The following is a 24938-nucleotide window of genomic DNA, read 5'->3' as shown; positions in this document are numbered from 1 at the left end:
AGCCTTAAAAGGCCTACTTGCGCATCGTTCGCGTGCAATTGATGTGCTATCCGCACTCATTATACCTGGGGGCTTCTTTACCAGAAGCTTAATTATAAGGGCTTCATACCCAGCACATGTGTCAAGCCTCCACATGTACCTTTTATTCACCATTATATGCATCGATATGACTTAAGTTTTGGCCAAGCTGGGTTGCCTGGCTCCTGTGCTTACCCCTACGTTCCCGATTGTTCGGCTAGGAGGTAAAGGGAGCACCTCTGCGATTGTTACTGCCGGGTCAGCCGGATGTGTACCTCAGACTGGGTGAAGCCGAAAGCTAGCGTTCTTAAGGGAATATTCGGTCGGTGACTTAAAAGATGATTTTTTATCTACTCATTTATCTGCCCCCAGATGTTTTTCTGCTTTTTTCGCAGTCCGGACATGCACTTTAGGGCATGCCACCCCCAGAGGAAAGGAACCCTTAACGAAACTATTCTCCCTGGAAGATGTTTCTTACTACCCATGTAATATAACATAACTAGTTGGGCACTTGTATGATAAAGCACTAATGACCCCTACGCCTGGTCTCCATGCATACCCCAGTTGTTTCATAACCGAGAAGGTATTCGGACACACTCCGGACTCTAGGGTCCCGAGGTCGAAGCGAAAAGGTCGGCAAAGACAAACGATCTACAATCCGGCTAGAAGGCATTTTACATGTCATTTTATAATACATTGTCAAATCGACTGATTGTATTCTTCCTCAATCCCGTCTAACAGGTTGTCTAATTTACAGTCATGTTGGGAAAATTTAGCGGCCAACTCTACTTGGCCGTATACTAAACTCACAGGGATCTCCTTCCCATCAGGCCCCACAGGTCCGACTTCGGCCATGTGGTTGGGATCCGCCTTCTTGTACCGCGTCTTTACCATGGCCCAGGCCTCCCTGGCACCTTGGCGGCAGGCCGAAATCTTCCATAAATGGAAGCGCTGCCGCACTCCCTGAAGCTTCTCCGCAAGCTCCCCAAGACCCTCGGGTAAGGAGAAGGCTGGCCATAAAGCCTGGATGACGCCGCTCATTGCCTGCCGAACTCGTTCGATCAGTTGCAACAATTCGGGAAGTTGATCACCCGTTGATACGGGCATCTCCTCCGCAGGGCGACCTGTGAGCATACCTGCAGACATATTTTGTCAAATTGACTTCCTCGCCGAACTCTTCTTTTCAAAGGAGTTCGCTCAAGCACTTACTATAGATGCCGCGACGAAGCCGCTGATTCTCCTTAACGGAGCCCGACAGCTCGGCCCGAACGCCTTTCAGCTCTTCTCCAAGCTGGGCATGGGCATCCTGGAGCTTGTTCCTTTCATGATGCACCTTATGCAGCACCCTCTCGCCGGCCTTTAGTTGGCGCAGAAGTTCTTGCCTGTCCAGATCTTGTCCGGCAGCACCTGCAATGTCATTTTTTAGACTTGCGCAAAGGCCAAACGCTACTTATCTTTCTAAAATAATGCGTTACCAGGAGAGGTCCCTGTGTTTCCTCCTGCGCCAGAGAGTGCGGCCTCAAGTTGGGCCTTGCACTCTTGCAGCTCCTGAGATAGTTGGGTATTCTTCTCGGTAAGATCCTACGTTTCATATGATCCTTAAATCAGTTAATATAACTACTTTAAGTCTCGGGGGCTACTGGCATATATAACTATTAAATTCTCTTACCCGTATGTCTTTTACATACTGCTCCGTGGCTCTGGTAAAACCATCTTGAGCAGCACGAAGGTGCGCGTCCCCCGCGTTAAAGGCATTCAACGCCTTGGGGGAGAAGCACGCGTCACGAAATACTGTCCGGCGGCGCCTGTGATTCATGGCACTCTCCACCTCAGACTCGGTGGCGGACAGTCTGTCGGCATCCTCCGTCGGAGGAACGTCCGGCTCGCGCCTTGCGCTCGCCTCCCCCTCCAGACCAGGTACTGGAGCCTGGCTGGTAGAGGTTGGATTGGCAACCTCCACGCCGACAGTCCGGCGGGCGCTTTTTTCCCTATAAAAGTCATGAGCACTCAAACGCTTCTTAGGAACGTTGCTCTAAATAATGAATTGTGAGCTACACCTTTGCGGCGACGTTTCAGTCCGCGCCGCGCTCCTCTTCCGCCTACTGGTCCGGACTGGCCTTTGTTGGTCAGCCACCGCGGGCTCGGCTTCTCGCCCTAGGGGCGCCTCCTGCACAGCGCCATCATATACAGTGGTCAGAAATAAGCAAGGAAGGAATGACGGTGTCAGGACTTCGGTCGCAATCACCTAGGAAGCCGGATATAGTCCGGGATAGTCGGCCGTGATGGCGACTAAAGCATTGTCCATGCTGAGCTGGTGGAACACCCCGTCGATTAGCTCCACCTTTATGTCCGGATCCTCTTCGGAGGCCGGATCCCGGGATCTCTCTGGATCCTCGGGTTGCGGAGCTGGACTTAGCATGTCCTCCACGATCCGGTGCAGCTCCTGCGTCGAAAGAAGAACACAATATAAGAAACTTAAGTTTCAAAAAGCATGGGTCGGGCACGTAGAGTGTTCACTTACCCAAGACCGGGGATTATTCATGGAGAACCCATTTAACGGGTTCGTCCGAAGGAAATCCTCCTTCTCCCCCTTATACAGGCCGGACAGGATCGTCACCAGGTCTTCGATCGAATCCGGCCCTTTGCGGCCATGACGGGTGGCATCGTCCTCCCCATTGAAATCCCACATGGGGTGGCCCCTGTATTGTAGTGGCTGCACCCCCCGCATAATGCATGTTGCCATGACTCCAATCATGGTCAACCCGGAATGGGCCAGTAACCTTATTCGGCCCATCAAATAATGGACGCTCTTCTCTTCCTCCAGTTGGGGGCTCCGCGGACGCCAACTAAGGCGTTTCTTCAGAGGAGCATTGCTGAACTCCGGGAGGCCGATCCGAATAGGGTCCGGCAGCGGAGCGTCTTCTATATAAAACCATTCCGAAGGCCAGTCTTCGGACGCCTTCTTAGGGGTTCCGGATGGATATCCGGTCCCGGCAATGCGCCATATTTTGGCGCCGCCCACTTGATATATGGACCCCTCGTGAGAGCGGGGTACAAGGCAGAACAACCTCTTCCACAACGTGAAATGGGGCTCGACGCCCAGGAATAGCTCGCAAAGAGCTACATAACCCGCAATATGCAGGATTGAGGCGGGCGTGAGGTGATGAAGCTGGAGTCCGTAGAACTCCAAGAGCCCGCGGAGGAATGGATGTACAGGAAATCCGAGCCCCCTTATCAGATAGGGGACGAAGCATACCCGCTCCCCTTTGTTGGGACGTGGGGTAACCTCCGCTTGCTTCCCACCTTTGTAGGTGGCCAGCCCGGCTCGAACCGGAACCATGAAGGCCGGAGGGAGATATCCCCCCGCTTGGAGCTTCACCAGCTCGTTGTGCGGAACAGAGCATCTCCTCCAATCTCCTGGCAGAGGGCTGGGAGCGCGAGAAGAGGAGCCGCGTTGATGGTCCATGATGGAATGGATTCTTGGTCGAAAGTGCTCCGATGAGTATTCGCGGGAGGAAGATGGTGATTTGGATCTGGATTCTTGCCTCCCTTATAGGCAGATTATTCGCACAACTAGGGGGTAAAACATAAAAGACACCCTAGCTTTTCACATTCGCGCGACGCGTGGAAGAAGGCCATTATTGGGCGTGGAAGCCAAGACGCACAACATTGATGAGGAAGCCGAACACTGTTCGGCAGGTACGTAGAACTTGAAGGAGAACCCGCCTTGCAACGCCGAAGACTACACACATGCAGGACTTATCATCATTGAAGCCTGGTTCGGGGGCTACTGAGGGAGTCCCGGATTAGGGGGTGTCCGGATAGCTGGACTACCATCATTGGCCGAACTATCATCGGCCAGACTATCATCATCGACCGGACTCCAAGACCATGAAGATACAAGATTGAAGACTTTGTCCCGTGTCCGGATGGGACTTTCCTTGGCGTGGAAGACAAGCTTGGCGATACAGATACGAAGATCTCCTACCATTGTAACCGACTCTATGTAACCCTAGCCCTCTCCGGTGTCTATATAAACCGGATGGCTCTAGTCCGTAGGACAACAACAACAACCATTACAATCGTACCATAGGCTAGCTTCTAGGGTTTAGCCTCCTTGATCTCGTGGTAGATCCACTCTTGTAAACATCCACAATATCAATATCAATCAAGCAGGACGTAGGGTTTTACCTCCATCAAGAGGGCCCGAACCTGGGTAAAACATCGTGTCCCTTGTCTCCTGTTACCATCCGCCTAGACGCACAGTTCGGGACCCCCTACCCGAGATCCGCCGGTTTTGACACCGACAGGGGGTGTGAAAATTAATTGCCACTGGTGTCTAACGTCAGTTGCCACCTATCATTGTTGTCAACTGCCACCATGTCAACTTATTGCTTGCCATCCTATTATAGTGGCTGATGCCATCGAATCGAACGGATAGCTAGCACCCAGATTTTAGAAAAGATAGTGGATGTACATGTCCTACTAGCCATGATATGCTGGTTGCCTACGCATGACAATGTGATAACACTGACGTGTTAACTTCTACATGCAAGCAACACAAGGATACATTTTTGTGGATTGTTGATGCATTCTTGTTCATGCAGTGATTGATAGCACATTGGCAGAAACGAGAATGAGTCACGGAGATGGCGCTGATCTTTTCGGTTCTCAAAGGCCAGAAACGCCCCCTTGGGATGCATCAGAGTACAGTCAACTCATTTCTGCAGGGCCGTTGCTGCCACTACTAGAACAGTAGGCAGGCATTGGTATGATGCATGATAACAAAGAAAAAGAACATTTGCCATGTTCGTGACGATGAAGATGACATTCTACTTATGTCCTACACTGTCATTTTTTCGCAGGTTCTTATGACCAAAACACACTCAGGGGGGCACCATGGCAAGTTCAGTCACAGGACGCTAACACTGACAAATGTATGGGCAGCCAACTTCAAGTAGCTAATGTGGCAAAACAAGATAACGCATACGAAAAAGAAACATATTGATCTAGACATGAAAAATAAACTTGCAAAGGATGGCAAAAGACTCACGAGTTATGTCGGAAAAAATGCAGAGCCTTCGTGCAGCACGTGGCATCAGGCAGCACCCATGTACCTGCCATCGACGTCATACACAGGTGAGTCCATAAAAAGAAACAAAATGCAGTTGCCATGACTGAACAACTACAGTTGCCATCCCTGGACAACTGCAATTGCCATCCCTGGACAACCGCAGTTGCCATGCCAGGACAAAACGCAGTCGCCATGTATTGACCAACAACTACCATGCTTACAGGTTATTACAGTGGTGCTACCCCGGCAAACGTCTCATGGCAAGCTTCACATATTGCAGATAGAGCACGTCTTTTTGGTGTGACAGACCACACAAGATGGGCACATGCAGCACAACAAGGTAAGGAAAATTTGAACCGCAAAAATAGCACTGCATTTGTTTTTGTGGGAATAGCACGTGACAAAAGAGAAGATTTGTAGCGGTGATGGTGGAAAAAAATCAAACAGAAAACGCTAACAAGTGATTTGTGCAATGAGTCATATATTGTCTTCGGGATTTGCCAATTGCTAAAAGCATGTGTGCAGCACTAATGGTTGATCGCATTTGCCTAGTGAGCTCAAGCCTAGAATACAAAAGTTTTGATGCTAGAACACACTGGTTGCCATGTATTGGCAGCAGTATTTGCCATGTATGTAGGACTACAGCTGCCATGCATATAGAATCCAAGTTTTTGTACTGAAATGAGCTGGTTGCCATGCATTGGCAACAGTAGTTGCCATGTTTGTTGGACTGTAGTTGCCATGACTGGACAACTACAGCTGCCATGCATGTCCACAGGCAGACTCACAGCTTGCTATTTGAATGATGGCATGCCAGATCACTTGAAGTTGATGTGATCCGTTACGATAAACATGTTATTCATGGCAAAATCTTACGCTCGTACATGTTTTTTCTATTACAGGGCCTACAACTACATTGAACAGCAGCACAGGGACATTTACTGCGGGGAGCTCTAAGCGCACGGAAGACGCGTTCCACCAGTCTGCCGACAATCATGACGCAAACAATGCCAAGTCAGAGTCGGAAATGGCAATCATTCCAGCAATGCCGACAGGAACCCCTTTGAACACAAGCACTGGCAACACCCAAGTAGATGAAACTGTCGCCGATACTGAAGTGAATGATGAAACTGATGACGAAGCACAAGGGGATGAAGATGATGGGTAATCAGAGATCATGGTACCTCAGCCACCGTACGTTGGGCAGAGATTTGAATTGTTTGCAGAAGCAAAGGAATTCTACCAGACATATGCAAAGTTCCATGGGTTTGCAGTCAACACCGAATACCATAGGAAAATTAAGAAAACTAATGAGTACAGCAGAGGTGAGATGAGGTGCCACAAGACATGAAGGAACAAGAAGGGAAAAGGTGTTGCGTCTGTCGTTCCGGAACGAAAGAAAGGTATCGTTCTCAAGACGGGATGCCCTGTCCGGTGTAAGCTGAACGTAGATGGAACACAGTATGTGGTCACTGAATATTTTGATGAGCACAACCACAAACTCATAAAGAAGTTCGACCTGGTGAAGTTTCTGACCGCCCACAGAGGATTCACCCCACTCGAGAGGAAATTCATAAAGCTACTACATGATTGTAACGTCGGTCCATCAAGAATGGTGCAGATACTATCACTCATCCACAACAAAAATGGGACTCTGAGTAGCATGCCCTACATACCAGCTGACGTCACAAACCTAGCTAAAGGCAAAATACCATAGAGAGAGCAAGTTGGTTGACATAGAAGCCACGATGGCCTACTTCGATGAGAAAGCGAAGGAAGATCCAGATTTCTTCTACAGTATAAGGTTGGACGATGAGGACCGTGTCAGGAACATGTATTGGGTGGATGGTGCTGCAAGAAGAGCCTACAAACATTTCCAAGATTGCATTTCATTTGACGCGACGTATCTCACTAATATGTGCAAAATGTCGTGCGCTCCATTCATAGGAATAAATAACCACAATCAATCGTTGCAGTTCGGATGTGGGATCGTTCGGAATGAAGACACGGATGGGTACGTTTGGCTGTTCAAGACCTTCTTGGAGTGCATGGATGGACTTGCTCCGATGAACATAATAACAGACCAGGATTTTAGTATGCGTGCAGGCATAGAGGAGGTCTTTCCGTTGGCAGTGCATAGGCACTACAGGTGGCACATTATAAAGAAGGCTGAGGAGACGGTAGGACCGTTCTTTGCTGACCGTCCGGAGTTGCACAAGGCATTCGAGCTGTGCGTGGACCACAACTTGATGATGGAGGAGTTTGAAAGGAGCTGGATGGCCATGATTGAAACATATCAAGTCCAAGACAACGAGACTCTTGCTAGCCTGTGGGAGAAGCGAATGTATTGGGTGTCGGCCTACTTCATGCAGTGCTTCTTCCCTTTTCTGCAGACTACGCAGCGCAACGAGGGGTTCAATGCTGTTTTGAAGTGGTACGTGAGCCCTGGCAACTCATTGCTATAGTTTGCCAAGCAATACACAGCTTTGCAACAAAAAATACTGGGATCTGAGCTACATCAAGAAGCGAACACCGCGCTAAAGCAGCCAAAATTGCTAACGTATTTACTGATGGAGAGGCAGATGAGCAAGATATACACCAACAAGATCTTTAACAAGTAAGTCAGTTGCGTTATAGTCTTATTTACACAAAGCACGAAGGCAGTAGGTCCCATATAGAATGCAATGTAGTTGCCATGATTTGTGGTTGACATGTTTAATGAAATATTGTTTGCCATGCTTACTCAGCTGCAGTTGCCATGTTCAATGAAAATACTATTTGACATGCTTACTCACATGCAGTTGCCATGTTCAATGAAATACAGCTACCATGTTTAATGCACTGTACTTCCATTGGGCAAGTTGGTATGCAAATGCCAATGTCAACTGAAAATGTTAGGTTGTTGCCATTTCTACTGAAATGCAATTGCCATGTTTACTAAAATGCAACTGCCATGTTTGCTGAAATGCAATTGCCATGTTTACTCAACTGTAGTTGCCATGTTTAATAAAATGCAGTTGCCATGTTTTATGCAATGTGCTTCCATTGGGAATGTTGGTGTGGAAATAACGATGGCCAGTTGAAAATATACTGCAGTTGCCATGTCTAATGTACTACAGTTGCCATGTGTAATGTACTACAGTTGCCATGTCTAATGTACTACAGTTGCCATGTTCAAGGTACTATATTTGCCATGTTCAGACAAAATGTATTTCTATTTACATGACAACATAAGGTGCTACAAAAAAAGATCACACGATAGTTTAACAGAAAACACACAAAACTTGCAGATTCCAGGAAGAAATAAAGCATGCCAGCATGTTCACGGCTTTCCAGGTGGACGAACATACGTTCAAGGTGTGTTCTATTTTGGGCATGTCGGATTCAGAACCTGAAGACCCGGACAAAGGAAGGAACTACTTCGTGAAAGCCTCGATCGGACAAGGCGAATACTACTGCCAATGTTGCAAGTTTGAATGGGACGGCATTGTGTGTTGTCACATACTAAAAGTAATGGACATGAATGATGTGACATGGATGCCCCGCCATTTCATAAGGCGGCGATGGACTTGGGACGCTGACGACGCGTTGGCGCTGCAGACAAAAACACAGTTCTGGTTGTGCATGACGAGAGACCTGAGTCAACCATGGAAGCCGTGAGGCACGTTGTGCTGACAAAGAACTGTGCTGACCTAATTGATGAATCATGTAAGAGTGATGAGACAGCGAGAGTCGCAGAAAAACATAGGAAGGCCCTGAAAAGAGAGCTTGATGAGATCAAGAAGAGGAAAGCTGAGGAAGCCTTACATAGGTTCCCCCGCACATCAAGTGTGCCTTCATCCACGGGGCCATCATCTGAAAACTCGGAGATAGGATCTGGAATAGCAAGCACACAAACCCAGGTCAGGAACCCGTCCCGTTCCATCACAAAGGGGCGTCCAAAAGAGATAAGGTACAAATCGGGATTGGAGATTCAAGCAAAACACAAGAAAACAAAGAAAGGGACGGGCAATCCGTAAGCAAAATTGGGCCGCTGTGACATGGTCCTTGTGGACATTTTGTTTTGTAACCTAGATGTTGTGATTTTTTTTAAATTGGGAGAATGACTCTTGAGGGGCATCAGAAGTAGAAGGAAAAATACATTGTATGGATAACTGCAGTTACCATGTTGTGGGTATACTTAATCTTCCATGCTATTTTATACTAAATATGCCATGCTATTTTATACTGAATCTATCAGGGTAAATATATTGGGTCTGCCATGTTAATTATGCTCAATCTGCCATGTCAAGTGTACTGGATCTGCCATGTTGTTTGTGCTGAATCTGTCGTGTTCTTTGTACTGAATTTGTTGTGTTTAGCTGTACTGAGAAATGCCATGTTATTTCTAATGAATCTACATCGCGTATATTTCCATGATAATTCGACGCGCTTTAGTCACACATGTTGTGTTGTGTGCAATCTATGGGAAACAAGTTGAAAAAAAGTGTAATGTGCATCGACCGCAGAAAAGAGTACGGCTATATGATCAAAACTACCATGGTAGCCGGTGCAGTTAGCAATGAAAAAGAAGAAAACAGCCAAATGAAAAACAACGATGACTTTTACTAACCATGTCTGATGAACTACAGTTGCCATGTTTTAAAACATAGTGAACACATTCGAAGCAGCAACCTGGTGGTGCAAACGATGAAACCATCATAATAATGATAAACATAAAACGTATCTACTGTCACGCCTGAAAAGGTTCACATCCACACAAATATTACAGAAAATATTCAAATGTCACTCACGAACCACCACTGCATACTAGGCTACCCGGGGTTGCAGTCATAACATAGCACACGGACATAGTTTTTGAGAAGAACAAGGGTAGTACCTTACATTCCTCGGCAACAGAATGTAAGGTATGCGTCCGGTGTGTAGTGCCGCGTGATCACTTGTACTTCTTGATGACTTTCTTGACAGCATCCTCCACGAACTCGCGTGCTCCGGACCACTTGTTGAAATCTTCATTCGTCAACCAGTTCCATGTGTAAATTTTCCGGAGCTCAATGACCGTTGCAGCTGTGACGACGGGAACAAGTCTACCTTCCCACTTTGCAAAATATTCCAATGAGTGAAAGCCACAGTCCGTCCTGTACAACAAAAAGAACCAGGTGAACTCGCAAAAAGGACAGACATAGCAATGATAAACTTCAATTCAGATGTAACAAAAAGAGGGGTGGGATTGATGTAAATGGCACATGAAGGAAGAGGTAGGAAATTACGTGTTCCCTTGATTCGTGGTCGCCACGTACTCAATCGGGAAATGTCTGATCTGGACCTTTGAGTTTTCGTAGTGACGGTTCCATGTCTCTTTGAGGTTGTTGATGAAGAATTCAGCGTGCGTAGTAAGGTCTGCATCAACTACCGAACGAATTGAATCAAGCACCTCAAAGCGTTGGTTCTTCAGGTCAAGACAGATCGCATAGTGGTGACCACACTTGTCGTGTGGGTCGTGTGGTGCAAGCTCCTGGAACATGGGGAACATGACCTGCAAGTAAAAATGAAGGGAATGAGAAGCAGAGTTCACATGAAGAACAACAGATGGACAAAAAAAGTAGAATCACGAAGAATGTTTTTAGTTATAGTGAGGTAATTGAAAAAAAAGTTGCCATCCATGTATGCACAAAAGTTGTCGTGTATTTTACTTTGAAGTTGCCACATAGTTTGCACTGGATGCAAATCAAAAAGTTAGTTTACACGGCAGCTGATGCCACATGAAACATCTGCCACATAAACAGAGTGCAGATAGTGGCAGAAAACCATACCATGTGAAAAAACTGCAAACTTGGAAGGAGTACTCACATATTTCTTAAGTGTAAGCTTGAATTCACCGTGTTGAGCAAAATTCTTCCTGAGGATTTTGTGGTGGAAGTCACCATCCCATATTTTGCAGGTCACACTGTAATGCATGATTGTTTTGTCGGAAGACATATCCATATGCTTGTTGATGTAGTCAATCCCGCATGCAACTACATTCGTCGACATTTTATCGTTTGGCCTCACGAACTCGGCAAGATCCCCCAGGTCGACGTACGTCGCTTCGCATTGAATGACCTTGGTTCTGTCCAAACATGAGCTGTATAAAAATGATATAGCATGAAAGAATCATGTCTATTAAGTAAAAAGAGAAAGAACTAAAACGTAAGCGGATCATGTCTAGAAAGTACGAAGAAGATGAATGGTAAAAAAGATCAAAGCAAAATGAGAGATTATGTGGTGAGGTCATTTACGCTTTCAGCTCCTTCATGTGCTTGTTGCTGGCCCTCGCATTTCCAAAACGCCTAACAATGTCGTAAAGCTGGTTCTGCTCCTTTGTGGCCTTCACCTCTGGCTCGTAGTCTTCCGCGGGAGGTGGGTGAACTACCCTCTGCTGCCTCACAGAACCAGAGGTGGCACTCCTAATGGTATCCTCAGATACCGTATCTGCAGGCACGTTGGAACTTGATTGCCCCTGACCTCGTGTGGACCTCCTCTACAATGCTGCCTCCTCAATCCTACGGTAAGCTTCATCAAGAGACGGTGAAATCTCCTCAGGGGTGCCTGCAAGGATCAAAATGTGGTTTAGGATACCTGAAAAACAAAACAAAAGTAGAGCGAATAGAAAAGGTGCATGATATGTAATGTAGATACAAAAATTGGGGAGTTGCCATGTGGAGGCAAATCCAATTGCCATGTGTATTGCATTGTAATTGCCATGTGAAAGCAACTGCAGTTGCCATGTTGTGCGAACTCCAATTGCCATGTGAAGGAAAATCCAGTTGCCAAGTGTATTGCACTGTAATTGCCATGTGAAAGCAACTGCAGTTGCCATGTTGTTCCAACTCCAGTTGCCATGTGGTTGCCGAATGAGAAATGCAGCATGGAAACAAAAAATGCAAGTGACATGCTACAGCAAATCCAAATACAAATGTATAGAGCGTTATAGTTGCCATGTGAGAACAAGTACAGTTGCCATGTTTTATCAACACCAGTGCAAATGTGCTTGCCCTAATGGAAACTACAGCATGGCAACAAAAATGTAGGTGAGATGGTGCAGTAAATTTGGTAGCCATGTCATCACATGGCAGTTGCCATCACATATGAGAAACCAAAAACAGAAAAAAAATTGATTGGGATAAAAGTCATACTGCACAGGTGTATACAAGAAAAAAGATAAACACGGAAGAAATGTACCTTGGACGATCGGCTCTACGAACTTGACAGTCTTCCTGCCCTCAACCATTGGCTGAGCCATCATTACGGGCATGCCTCCCGGAAAAGCAAAGGCAACTGGCATAGGATCTTGAACCACTGGTTGATCTTGACTGACGCCAAGGCTGAAGCTCGGTGGGGTGAAGGCCATTGGGTGCCTCTCATGCCTACTGGCCGGACCGCGAACAACTTGCGGGGCAGAATCCAACGGTGAAAGATCAACAAACATATCTGAATCAGCCGCTGCAGAATCATTAGGCTTGTCAATAGGATGGGGCGTGCTGTCAGCGGTGACAGGCGTAGATTTGTTGACAATCCTCTTGTTGGGGCTGTAGGGGCCACCGATGTTGATTGGGAGCTTAGAAGTGCGCAGATTTAAGCTGGGGATTTCCACTGCGGGCAAAGGCGCAGTCTGCTCCAGACGTTCACCTTCATCACTCGTGCCCGGCTTGGCACCTGCACCAGTTGTACTCCGGTCTTCTGGTTTCTCCATAACATTGCTTTTAGCAGTTGGCGGGAATAGTGTGGATGCAGGGACGTAACCAGACTCATCTTTGCTGCTCCTAGCTGCAGCTGGTGCGTTGGATACGTTCTGTTGATTGCTTCCGGGGGGCTACGACGCCTAGGTGGAAGACCAGCACGCGGAATAGTGGCCTTAGCAATATTTGCACCGCCAGGAGCTGAAGTTGTTGTGCCAAGACTCTCACCTGTAGATGGCATATCATTATGAATTGCCGCCTTAGGCACTTCTGTCGTGGACACATGAGTGGCACCACACACGTGCTTAGAATCAGTGTCAGATGAGCGGGAATCTTCCTTGCTTAGGTTGGTCTCGGGGGCATCCACTTCAACGCTTGTAGATGGGGTGGCATGGCTCACAGTGGCATCCTTCATTGCCAGAAGAGTGGGCAATATTTCAGCTGTCCTGGCAGATACCGACTCGTCACTCCCCGATGTACGGATGTCTGTTGTTCTAGCCTGCACATCTGCAGCAGACGGAGATGGTTGGCCGCTTGCATCAGAGTTTGTGTGAACAGTTGGTGGTGCAGCAGCAGTTTTGTTGAATGGTGGCTCATGAGCATCTGAGTTGCCACCTGTTGACAACTTTTAATGAAGATGTTCGAGTGGGTCCCTAATGGTATGCTTGACCGCGCGTGCAGTAGTCTTCTTCACCCTGTAAAAAAGGAAAGCACATGGAAAAGGTATTAAGAAACAAAGTAAAAATTATTGGCCATGGTAGAAAATGTAAGAAAAAAAATGAAAAGTAGGTGGAAAAAGCTAGTAGTTGCCATGCAGGTGGAATAAGAGTTGCCATGTGGCATAGTTAGCAGTTGCCATGCAAAATCCACCAAGAGTTGTCATGCTAGCAAACTTGAAGAACAATGAAAAATGTCTGGTCTGCCAGTAGTGCAATTTGAAAACTAGGTATGTGGTGAGCACATAAGCCAATGCAAAGATGAAAGTTGCCATGCAGAAACAAGAAGATTTGTCGTTTGGCCTAGATAGCAGTTGCCATGCAAAAAAACAAGCAGTAGTTTCCATGGAGTTAAAAAAGGAGTGAGATCATTTTAAAGCAATAGTTGCCATGTGAGACTGATGACAAAAACCCATGTGGCAATCTGCACAGATGCATTGAAAAAAAATAGCAATATGGCAAAGAGAGAACATGGAAAACATACTTCTTGACTGGCTTTCTCAAGTCTGGCAACACGACAGGATCTCCGGTGTTGGACGTCGTCGTACGAGGAGATGACCTGGTGGAATGGGTGGCAACAGCAATGGGGGCACCTTTGTTCAACTGAGCAGAAGCACGGGTAGGCGTTGGTGCCTGTTTTATTCGTAACTGCCCGTCCACCAGCTGCCACCTCACTGCACGTGTAAGATGGATGCAAAAAGGTGGCAACTGTCAGATAGCAATCTCATTGTCGCACTTAACAAAAGCAAAATGGAAAAAAGGGGTCAGTCTGATTCAAAAAATATAGACAGCACAATACACTAAACAAAAAAGTCGAACCTCCTCCTAGCAGCTACCGGATCGCTCCTAGACCACTTGCCAGGGGAACCCTGCCCATCATCCTCCCGAGCCCTCCCCCTTTTTGAGGGCAACACCCGCTTGCCTCTCGCAGCCGTATGTTCTTTGACTTTGTCCGATGGGGGGACATTTGGTGCATCCTTGCCCTTCTTACCACCTGCACGAACTTCGCCATGTTTGTCGTCATCGCTGTCGTCTTGCTTGAGACCAGCGTCTCCATATAGTTGATCTTGTGTGTCGGCAGGCTCTTGGGAACTGTTGTAGTCATACCAGCCACGGCAACTAGTTGGCCGATGTGTCCATTCTGGGACAAATATAGTGAACTGCCTCGCAACCGCATCGTTGTCAAAGCCGTTAAGGGACGTCCACCCCTCAACCAACTTTCCGAGCAAGCCGGTCATTCCGGATGCAAACTGCCCAATTAGATGCTCAACAGGTGCCCTCGCCTGTGCACAAAACAAGAAGCAGCAATAACCAACCATATTACAACCACTTGCACGAGATCAAAAAATAATCCAAGGCAACCATAGATATATATCTTTGATTACCTCAGTAGGGCAAGACGGAGCTGAGTGCACGTCCATCCACTTTCCAAAGTTTTGAGGCTCCCCAAACACGCTGTAGTCTATAGCATGCTTGACCATCAGTTGGAAAAAAACCAAAAAAATAGCTAGGATGTAAGAGAGAATGATGAACACTGACTAGCAGTTCATGTGTTGCAAAATACAACAAAAAAAGAAGACGCGAATATAAGTTTCAGCACGAATGACAGAGTTGCCATGTGGAGTGAGACATGGATACCGTACGCAGACAACCATGGATAACAAAGGTAGTCATCTCTTGTTAACCACAGACGGTTGCCACATCACGATTTTTCATATGTTATGCCGCAAAAAATTGTAAAGAATGTCGTGTAGAGAAAGAAACCAGGACTAACCTGCAGTTTTCCATATTTGGTATCAGTTACCCTATCTGCAGCAAGCACAGCCTTGACAGCATCGATAGTCCACGTAGAAACAACAAACTTGTGCATAGGCAGCGGGCCTCTTATCCCAGTGAAATCCACGATGGACAAATCAAGACAGTCGACGTACATGAGCTGATGTACAACAATTTTAAAAAGAAAGAAATATCAGTTACCATCATGGTATTTTGCGAAAAAACAGGATAATATATGTTCCTACAATCATCAAGTTGAAGTGCATGAAAAAAGAGAAAAAGAAGAAGTTGCCATCTGTATGTGCTAATTTCCATCATAGTGTGATGGCAGTTGCCATATTGTCATGATGGCAGTTGTCATATTGTCATGATGGCAGTTGCCATCTTATTATGATCAGGTTGCCATGCATGAAAATAAAAGGTGTTAAAAAGAGTGTTCATAGAAAAGGACTGGTGAAAAAATACCATTAAATGCAGTCGACAACCCTTCTGGTACATCTTGCTTGAGAATGCATCATGCAGGAAATCGGCAATGAACTTACATCAATTCATGTTCTTCACATCTTTCAGTTTCGTCTGCACCGCACAATTTTCAGGACAACGAGTTGCCGCATCAGAAACCAAATGGAAAAAAACATCAAAGAATACTGGCAGTGACTAGCTTGCACATGACATCGGAAGCCAAAAGATTGAAGGAAAATAATGTAGTAAAGATAGATCATTCACCAGGATGGAGAAGCATTTGTTGCTTGGGCGAAGAGAAGTGGTCGGCGCGAAAATAGCTGAGATGAGGTACATGAGTAGTTTCATCTTAAAAACCTTGTCATGGGTTGTCATGGCCTGCAGCGAATCTGCCAGTACAGACGTGTTCGGCATGGATTCCAACCCAGGAAACAAACGGGGGACAACGCTTCCTCAATCTTGTTATTAACCTCATACGGGACTTTGATATGTCCACGGAACACACCCAAAGTGCAGAAAACGGATTCCTCGTTCAACGGCAGTCTTCCACGTCCCGGAATCACAAATTCCCTAAAGGCGGAGTCGTAAATCTCACCAAGCCAGTCGCATACAGGGTTGACTAAATTCGTGCACCAGACATTCATCAAAGCTTGCATACCCATCTCAGCAGCAGCTCCCTTCTTATCGTCGGTAAATCTGTTAGTCAATGAAGTCAGTCGTTCCTGGGAGGCCCTGTTATGAGTACGTTTCTTCTTCTGCAAAAAACAGACAAATGATCAGTTGTTGCCGTGTTTTCACTGTCATGAAATTTTAGTTCATGACAGACGACTGCAAGCTCGAGGTGGCAACCAATAACATATGCAGGAGGAGAAGGGTGTGTGGACAGTTACCTCGTCACCCTCTTTTCTCCGTCCAGTTGCCCGATTCTGCTGTGGTGGATCCATGAAATCATCATCATCGTTTTGATGATCACCGCGAGCCATTCTGCTGAGGTAAGAACAGACCAAATTATCACGGTGGAAATGAAAATGCAAGAAGTAGGCAGTTGCCACCTAACAGAATGTCCTTGCCGCATGGGCTCGAGTGAAAATGTCAACTAGTGAATGCAAAATATCACATGAACACGCAGGCACCCCCCCCTATGATTGTCAAAAACATAAATGTGGCAATTAAGCACATTGGTTACATTTGGAAAAAAAATACAGATCGTAAATGCACATAAAAACAAAATGTTGAAGTTGTCATGTTAGCACAAGATAGTACGAAAGAAAGTCACAAAATCCTCCATTGCACAACCTAAGATGTGGCAGCTCACACCCTGTCCTCATGCAACAATGACTTGGCATGTGTTCAATGGCAAAAAATGTGCTAGGTTGAAATTGCCATGTTGAAATGCAACACAGAATTCAAAAAAGCGATGAAAAACATCTAATGAACAACCTGAAATTGCCACAGTGTGTTCAGATATCACAAGTTCATCATGGCAAAACACGAAAAATTGAGTCTGCTGTACAATGAATTTGCCACATTGTACTGATTGTAACATGACAACAGACATGTTGTGTTCGGACAAATACTTGCCACATGGAAAGCATGTATATGGCATGTGACAGAATTGATGTGCAAATTAGTTGCCATGTTATGCAGCCAATTTGCCATATTATCCTGTCTACAACATGGCAACATCACTGTCTATTTGCCACAAGAATATACTATCCATGTGGCAACAGATACAGTTGATGTGCAGATTAGATGCCATCCAGTGCAATTGGTTGCTGAAACTGCAGTGACTATCGATTTATTACACTTTACCATTCCTACAGTGTGACAACTATCACAATCATTCAGGAAAATTAGTTGCCACGCGGAAAAGCATGTTTATGGCAACTACCATAGTCATTCAAGAAATTAGTTGCCACATAGAAAAGCATGTTTGTGGCAACTATCATTGTCATTCAAGAAATTAGTTGCCACATGGAAAAGCATGTTTGTGGCAACTAACACAGTCATTCAAGAAATTAGTTGCCACATGGAAAAGCATGTTTGTGGCAACTATCACAGCCATTCATGAAATTAGTTGCCATACAGTCGTGACATTTACTCAAACTACCACGTTTGCCTTCATACTGCAGTTTGAAAAACAACTAACTAGATCTAAGGTTCAATGGCAACTATAGTGACTTGAAATTCATCCCCAAAATTCTCCCTGAACTGATCGCAAACACCAATTCGAAGCAATGCGCAACTATCAGACCGGAAAACAACGGCCCAATCCCAAGGCACAACCAGTGTGTGTCTCCGGACAGGCAGAGCCACGCCGGCGAGACCGCCACCGCGGCGGCGACAAAACTGCCCAGTGCCACCGAAAACGACAAGCACAGGACTCCGCCGCCTGCGGGAACGCCGGCGCATCGCCAAATCGCCTGAATCTCTACGAATCTCGAGTGAAGCATCGAACACGGAGGGAAGGGGAGAAAATGCAGGCAAGGATTGTAAGAGTGGGAGCGAGCATTACCTTCAACCTGTAGGCGCTCCGGTGAAGCTGCTCTGGTCCGGCGAGCACCACCGATGGCCACGAACACCGTCCACTCTTCCGCCTCCGCCGTCTTCTCCCCTCGTCTTCTCCTCCAATCGTCTGAAATGTGAAGTGGGTTGTGCGAGTAACTGTGAGGATGAGTAAATCAAACCGTGAGGGGGAGGGGGCGAAGTGCGCGACGTGTTTGATGTCAACCACGGTCGGCACGTGGCGTGCGGGCGCATAGCAGTTCCCACCGCACGCCCCCGAGTGGCAACCACTGACCGCGGTGTGGCAACTAACGTGCGGGCGAACTATGTCACACACCACACACACGCCTTGTCCTACGTGGCACAGAAAATCGGCTAGATTGTGCCAAGATTCGTGCATAAAGTACTGGACGGTGATGGATGCGTGTGGTCGAGATGATCAGCGCCCACACGTGTGGGCGTTAACATTTCCGTAGTATAAATTATAATTTGCAAAACTCCGGATCAACAAGAGTTGCGACGCCCACCATCTTCTGTTCCAAGAGGAACTCGGAATAACTGCAAGTTCAAAGTCTCCATCCACCCTTTTCGCAAAAAAGAAAAGAGTCCATCCACCCGTATAAAACATGAATGTATAGCCAAAATCACCAAGTTTCAACCATGTACTACATAAATACTAAAAGGTGAACAGAAAGAGCAACCGGAAAGTATACCCAAAAACACATGGCACTTGAAGGTGACTTTCAGTTGAAGTTTGATGACAAGTGTCAGCCTACTCACAACAATCACATTCAGGTAACCTGAATACACTGGTCCAACTGAACTAACTAGCGGATAAACTTTCAAAAAATTCATTTACATTGAAATCCCTAATCTGCAAAGCAATAGACTTACCAACAGTGATATACAAAAGCATTCAGTCCTGGGGTAACCCACATTGCTTAGGTTCCTGTTTCCAGGGAGCACACATTGTTAAAATAGTTTTATCTGACTGCCAACAAGTATGTACTAAAATATCCAGAGATCATCACATAATATAGATTTTAAGGATTACATTCCAAATTAGAGAGGTCATCAGCAATATATGTATCAGCCAATTTGTGACGAAGTGTACATTAACAGGCCAGCACTTTAGCAGAACACACACATGTGTTGAGATGGTGAACCCCCAGCATCAAATTCTAGACGTTCACATGCTACATTACAGTCGCCAAAAGGGAGAACAATGCTAGCAAATAACTAGAGCATCACAGTTCAGGTTTTAAATGGTTCAAAACGACACGGGATTCTCCTCGCTCGCAAAAGACAGGAAGGGACTTGGGGCAAGGCACATCAAGTTAGCGGCTAATGCACGCAACCACTACTGCTTCAGAATACTCTTCATGCTTTGTATGAAATCTGACAATAAGGTATTGGCCTTGTGTATACTCACTGTTGGAATTAAAAAAGAACTCAAGATCCTGCGACTTTCCTCTGAATTTGGGTACCATGAACAGGCCCACCTGATCACAAAGTCATAGGCGGCTACTTCAGATGCAACCTCAAGGTCATTCCTTGTCAAGATGGCCATAATCCCAAGGAAAGGGATCCTCATTAGTTCATCTTGGAACCTGATATAGTGACGTGAGACAAAACCATGCGATGCCTTGAGATCATGATTTTTTGAGACAACAATGTTCTTTCACTTGAGATAATAAAGGAAAAAATAGGGTATCTCACTCCAAGGGGGGTTACTTACTCCGGGAATTTCTTGTACCTTTCACTTTCAGCAAAGAATTTCTGGGCTGCCTCTTGGAGGGCAGCTGCCATTGAAATGCAACATGGGAGATCTAGGCACCTCACTGCCGATTCTAGGTTCATAGGAAGGTCTATGAGCCGCTGACCGCAGAGCTTCATGCAAGAAACAACCTCAAATTTGTCAGCAGCCATCAAGATATCAAGCAAAAGAGTGGGCTCAGTTGGTGTCAACTTTCCACTATACATAAAGCCTAAAAGCTCCATGAAGGCATTTTCCTCTGTTCCAAATAAGAAATGAAAACAAGGAGGCATCAGGATTAATGAAAAAAGTCAATAAACCTCAAACGGAAACACTTAAACAAGCACTAAAAAAATGGATAGCTATTTTTTATGCCTAGATGATTATTTACGCATGACTATTGACTATCAGTAATCAATTGGTAAACCAGTAACACACAAGAGAATATTCATTTGGCAGTGAGAATAGCCAATTCATTATCAAGGTATAAAAGTGTGGCAGGAAACTCTAAAACAGGCATCTCTATAATAATCACATTTTTACAAATTAAAAAAAAACATAACTCAATAATACAATCACAATAGCAAACTAGAGCCATCGGTTATAAGAAGATGAAGAGGAGTACATTGCACAGTCGACTTACCTGAATCAGCAATTCTAACTGTTGCCTGGGTTTGACCAGATTCTTTCATGCCATTTGAGAAAAGCTAAAAAGAAGGAAGCTTATCAGAAGGACGAGTCAACTGGTTATACAACAAATGCATTTCTAAAGATTGTCAGAATTACCTTCAAAAAGAAAGAACTTTTTGCAGCAAGGATCACCGAACTGACATGTATGGTCTTGACTTGTAATATCGGTGTACCCATCACAGTACAAGAAGAGTCAATACCTTCTTCATCATCACCTGCAAAAATCTAAGGTCGGATAATACAGAGGAAAATGCAGAACTAGGGAAGAAGAGGCACGTAACAGAATTACTTGACAAGCTTTTTATTCTTAAACTATATGGAACATCATATTCTCTATGTGCGAGATTCATTTGATCAACCTCGAGAACTGCAGAAAATGTTAAATATCACAAAAACTGGGTATACATTGAATTGCATCAAACATAATAAGCATGCTAATGTAATCATAAATGTTTTCCCAAGGATTCTATTAGAACTTTGTAAGACTGCACTCAATAATCAAAGGTAAAAGAACAATTTTTGTTCATATCATGAAGGGGACACTGGCTAATATAATCACAAAACAATTTCTTCACGTGCAAGCGTGCATTCAAGAAATAAAACTATTGACAAATCTGTTCTTCTGTTTGTTTTGGACCTTTGGTGCTACGTTTGGAGATATGACAACTGTAGATTCAGTGCAGAGATCAAAGAAATTTATTTTTTTCTTGTGAAAGATGGCTGGAGCATTGTGCTGCTTGGATCACACCTACCTACGGGCTACACGGATCACGCATAAGCCCACATAACCTACACGTATCTCATCGGCATATACAGACCCATCACATACAAAATAAATTTCAAATCGTTTTAGCTTTCGGGCTATTCTCAACTTAAATATATAATGAGTTTGAACAGCAGTGCTACATCGAAATATGCGGCTACAGATCTGCTGCATTGAAATTTGACAAGAATGATGTCAGAGAACTTGGAACGCATTTTAGAGTAAACAACAACACCTTGAAATCTAAAACAAAAAAAGCTTTTATATAATATTTCATAGCCTTTTCTTAGTAGAAAACAAACAGACAGACAAAAGTAACCCCCAAATAAGCCAGAAAATTTCCCACAAATCCAGATCCCAATCGCGAGAAATTTACATCCAAGAAGCCATGCGAGAACTCGCGTAGCCAGATTTGGAAAGATCGATTATGTTTTTCGAGGCGCTTACAAATCCGACCGATACTTTCATGCAGTCACCTACGCAAGTGCTTAGATTAGCTATTAGAGTAATATACTAATGGCTAATACGGACTGGATACGGGCGCACCTTCGTCCCCCTCGCGGCGGCGCTTGCGGCTGGCGGCGCCGGCGTCCGACCCGGGCGCGTCGCCGCTGCCGGCGGCGACCTCTATACGCAGCACCTTGTCGGAGAAGATCTCGTTGTCGAAGGCGAACTCAAAGCCCGCGTCCACCTCCGCCCCCGTCGACGCCATTCGCGCGGGTCGCCACCTTCCCACAGCGTATTGTTATCGGCGACCGTAACCCTAGCTGGCGGTGGAGCAAGGGGAAATGGAGAAAGAGGCAGGAGTGTTGTGGTGAGCCTTGGGACTGAGAGTGAGAGGTGCTCCACTAATAAGAGAGAGAGAGAGATGTGAGGGTGGGTGGGGAAGTCGGACGCCTCGCCATTGATTGTGATTTAACTTGGCCGTGCGCCAGTGGCGAGACTGACCGGCGCGCCTGCACTCTCCCCCCGAAAGCTCGAATACCGGGGCGGGAAAGAAAGCTTTCCGGTTCTCTACCTCCAATTTTACTTGTCAAAATCAAGCGCCGGTCACCACCCGTGCGTGTGTGTTCTATTCAAGCGGCCGCGTGGCGACCGCATGCATGCCATAGGCCAACTGCAAGGAGCGGCCGCAAGGTCGTATTTTCCGATTTGCCGCCATTTGGGTCGACAAAACGAACGGTCGTGTCCGTTTTTTTTAAGTTCGGACTGATTGTAATGGGTAGTATCATAAGTTAATATCATGCATATTATACTAGTGTATGATACTACCTCCCTAATGCATACTATTATCATATGGTAGTATCATAGATGACTTTATTTATTGTCATGCATGACACATACTAGTGTAGCACTTATTATGATACGTATCATGATATGATACTCAATCCTCTCTTATTTCATTTAATTCTATGTCACCTCGTCAAAGTTGCCTAGTTGGCATGCATGATACTTACTATGATACTTCCATTACAATCAGTCTCAAAGAGTTCTTATTTATTCATAGAAGGCAGGAATCTCTGCCGAAACAAAGTGCAACAAACCGCCACATCCTAAAACATTTGTCCAGCTTAAACTTAAAAAATTCAAACATATTGCAAAATAATTAAGAACCGTCTTTATATTGTAGTTTGTAATAAACTTAAAAAGTCCACAAAAGCCCTGGCTGCACATTAACTTAATTTAAAATTTTAAAAAGCAAAAGTAGATCTGCCCGACGGCCACATAACTTAATTTTTAAAAAAAGTAGATTTGCCCGGCAGCCACATAACTTAACTTAAATAAGAAAAATAAGAAAAAAAAGGTAGATCTGCCCGTGGCCATCGTGGCCGCCTACGATGACGCCGGTCGATGCCAAGGTCGTCTTAAGACAACGTCGTCCTTATCCTCGCCATATATGATAAGGTCGATGTAGGGCGGCGGCCACAAGAGGTGGGTTGGTGCCCCTACCCCTACCCTGACACCCTGCGAAGCTGGGGAGGGCGCCTCATGTGGCTGCCAGTGCGGGGCAGGTTGTGGTGGTGGCAGGGGTGGTGACCACGGCGCCCATGAGGCCGGCGGGCGCTATTGGTGGTGGTGAGGGTGGGCTACATAGCACCGTGGTCATCCATGACCACGACTGCCCGTACAAGGCCGCGTTCCACACCGGGGTGGACGACCAGTCCTACATCACCTCCTTCACGTCGAGCTCAGGGACGTAGCTAGACATCATCGGCGCCCAACAACATCACCATTTCCTCCATGCCCTCTCATTCCTCCTCCTACATGTGCTTGAACTCCCTCTCTGAGTCCTCCATCATGGTCTGCACCAGCCGCTCCCCCTCTTCGGTAGTCATGGCTGGAGGTGGTGGTGGTGGTCATGGCGGGGACGGAGAGGGGAAGGGCGTCGGTGTCGGTGTCAAAACTGGCAGATCTCGGGTAGGGGGCCCAAGCTATGCGTCTAAGGATCAATGGTAACAATGGATAAAGGGATGCAATGTTTACCCAGGTTCGGGCCCTCTTAAAAGAGGTAAAACCCTACGTCCTGCTTGATTGTATTTGATGAGTATAGGGGTTACAAGAGTTGATCTACCTCAAGATCGTAACGGCTAAACCCTAGCTTGTCTAGCCTATGAATATTATGATTGCCTCTACGGACTAAACCCTCCAGTTTGTATAGACACCGGAGAAGCCTAGGGTTACACCAGGTCGGTTTACAAGGGAAAGAAAGAACATATTCGGACACCAATCTTGCTACTCACGCATACAAGAGTCCTACCCGGACAAGGGGGATGATTCTCCACTCCATCTTCACGGCCCACCGGTCCGGCCCACATTGGATAAATCGGACACCTGGGGACCCCCGAATCCAGGACTTCCTTAGTCGGCTTAGGCCGCGTGCTCTAGGTGGGCTCGGTGCATGCGCAAGCGGTTCACAGGGTGGGCTGCAATTCTTTGCTGTTGCATATCGTGTTCGTCTTGGAACCAAGTGTCACAGAGCATCGAGTCCACGTCGTGCATGCGGTCGGCAAGGAGGTGGTACAGGATATGAACGCGCCGGCGGTTGATCCCTACGAGGCGGGTGTGGTCGGTCGTCGGGACGGTGGGGATCGACACCCGGTCTGGGCTCAGATGCCACCCATGGTGGAGGTGGGCATCAGACCACAGCATCGGGGTGTCGATCTCCTAGTAGCGTCGACATATCTCCACCTTCACGTATGGACATAAGAGTGGAGGGGCTGCTGTCGGGGAGATGGAGAATGCGGGTTGCAAGGTGGAGTACACCAGTAGCGTCGACATATCTCCACCTTCACGTATGGACACAAGGATGACCCCGCCTTGTGGTCGTGCTTAGCCTTCCTGCCGGGCACCCACTTCCACATGCCCATTTCGGCGGCCGACTGGGAGCGATGAGGGTCTTGGAATCTCGAAGTAATTTTTATCCTATTGGAGATACTTTGTTTTTTCGATAAAGGGTGGA

The 24938-nt window shown here is 46.2% G+C and overlaps 1 protein-coding gene across 1 annotated transcript in view; it reads right to left on the bottom strand.

Moving 5' to 3' along the window:
• LOC123113076 (BTB/POZ domain-containing protein POB1) overlaps window positions 1–22421 on the bottom strand; it is a 61853-nt gene extending 39432 nt beyond the window's left edge. The window contains exons 1-2 of the mRNA XM_044534204.1: window positions 22025–22421; window positions 20812–20930 (exon numbers count right to left, since the gene is read on the bottom strand). Coding sequence (XP_044390139.1) covers window positions 20812–20930; window positions 22025–22190 — 285 coding nt within the window. The 5' untranslated portion in view covers window positions 22191–22421. The remainder of the gene's footprint in view (window positions 1–20811; window positions 20931–22024) is intronic.
• Window positions 22422–24938: the final 2517 nt, after the last annotated feature.

Source organism: Triticum aestivum, chromosome 5B, assembly GCF_018294505.1.
Source record: "Triticum aestivum cultivar Chinese Spring chromosome 5B, IWGSC CS RefSeq v2.1, whole genome shotgun sequence".
Lineage (NCBI taxonomy): Eukaryota > Viridiplantae > Streptophyta > Magnoliopsida > Poales > Poaceae > Triticum > Triticum aestivum.
The sequence above is the reverse complement of the archived record's forward strand: the minus strand, read 5'-3'. Positions and strand labels throughout refer to the sequence as shown.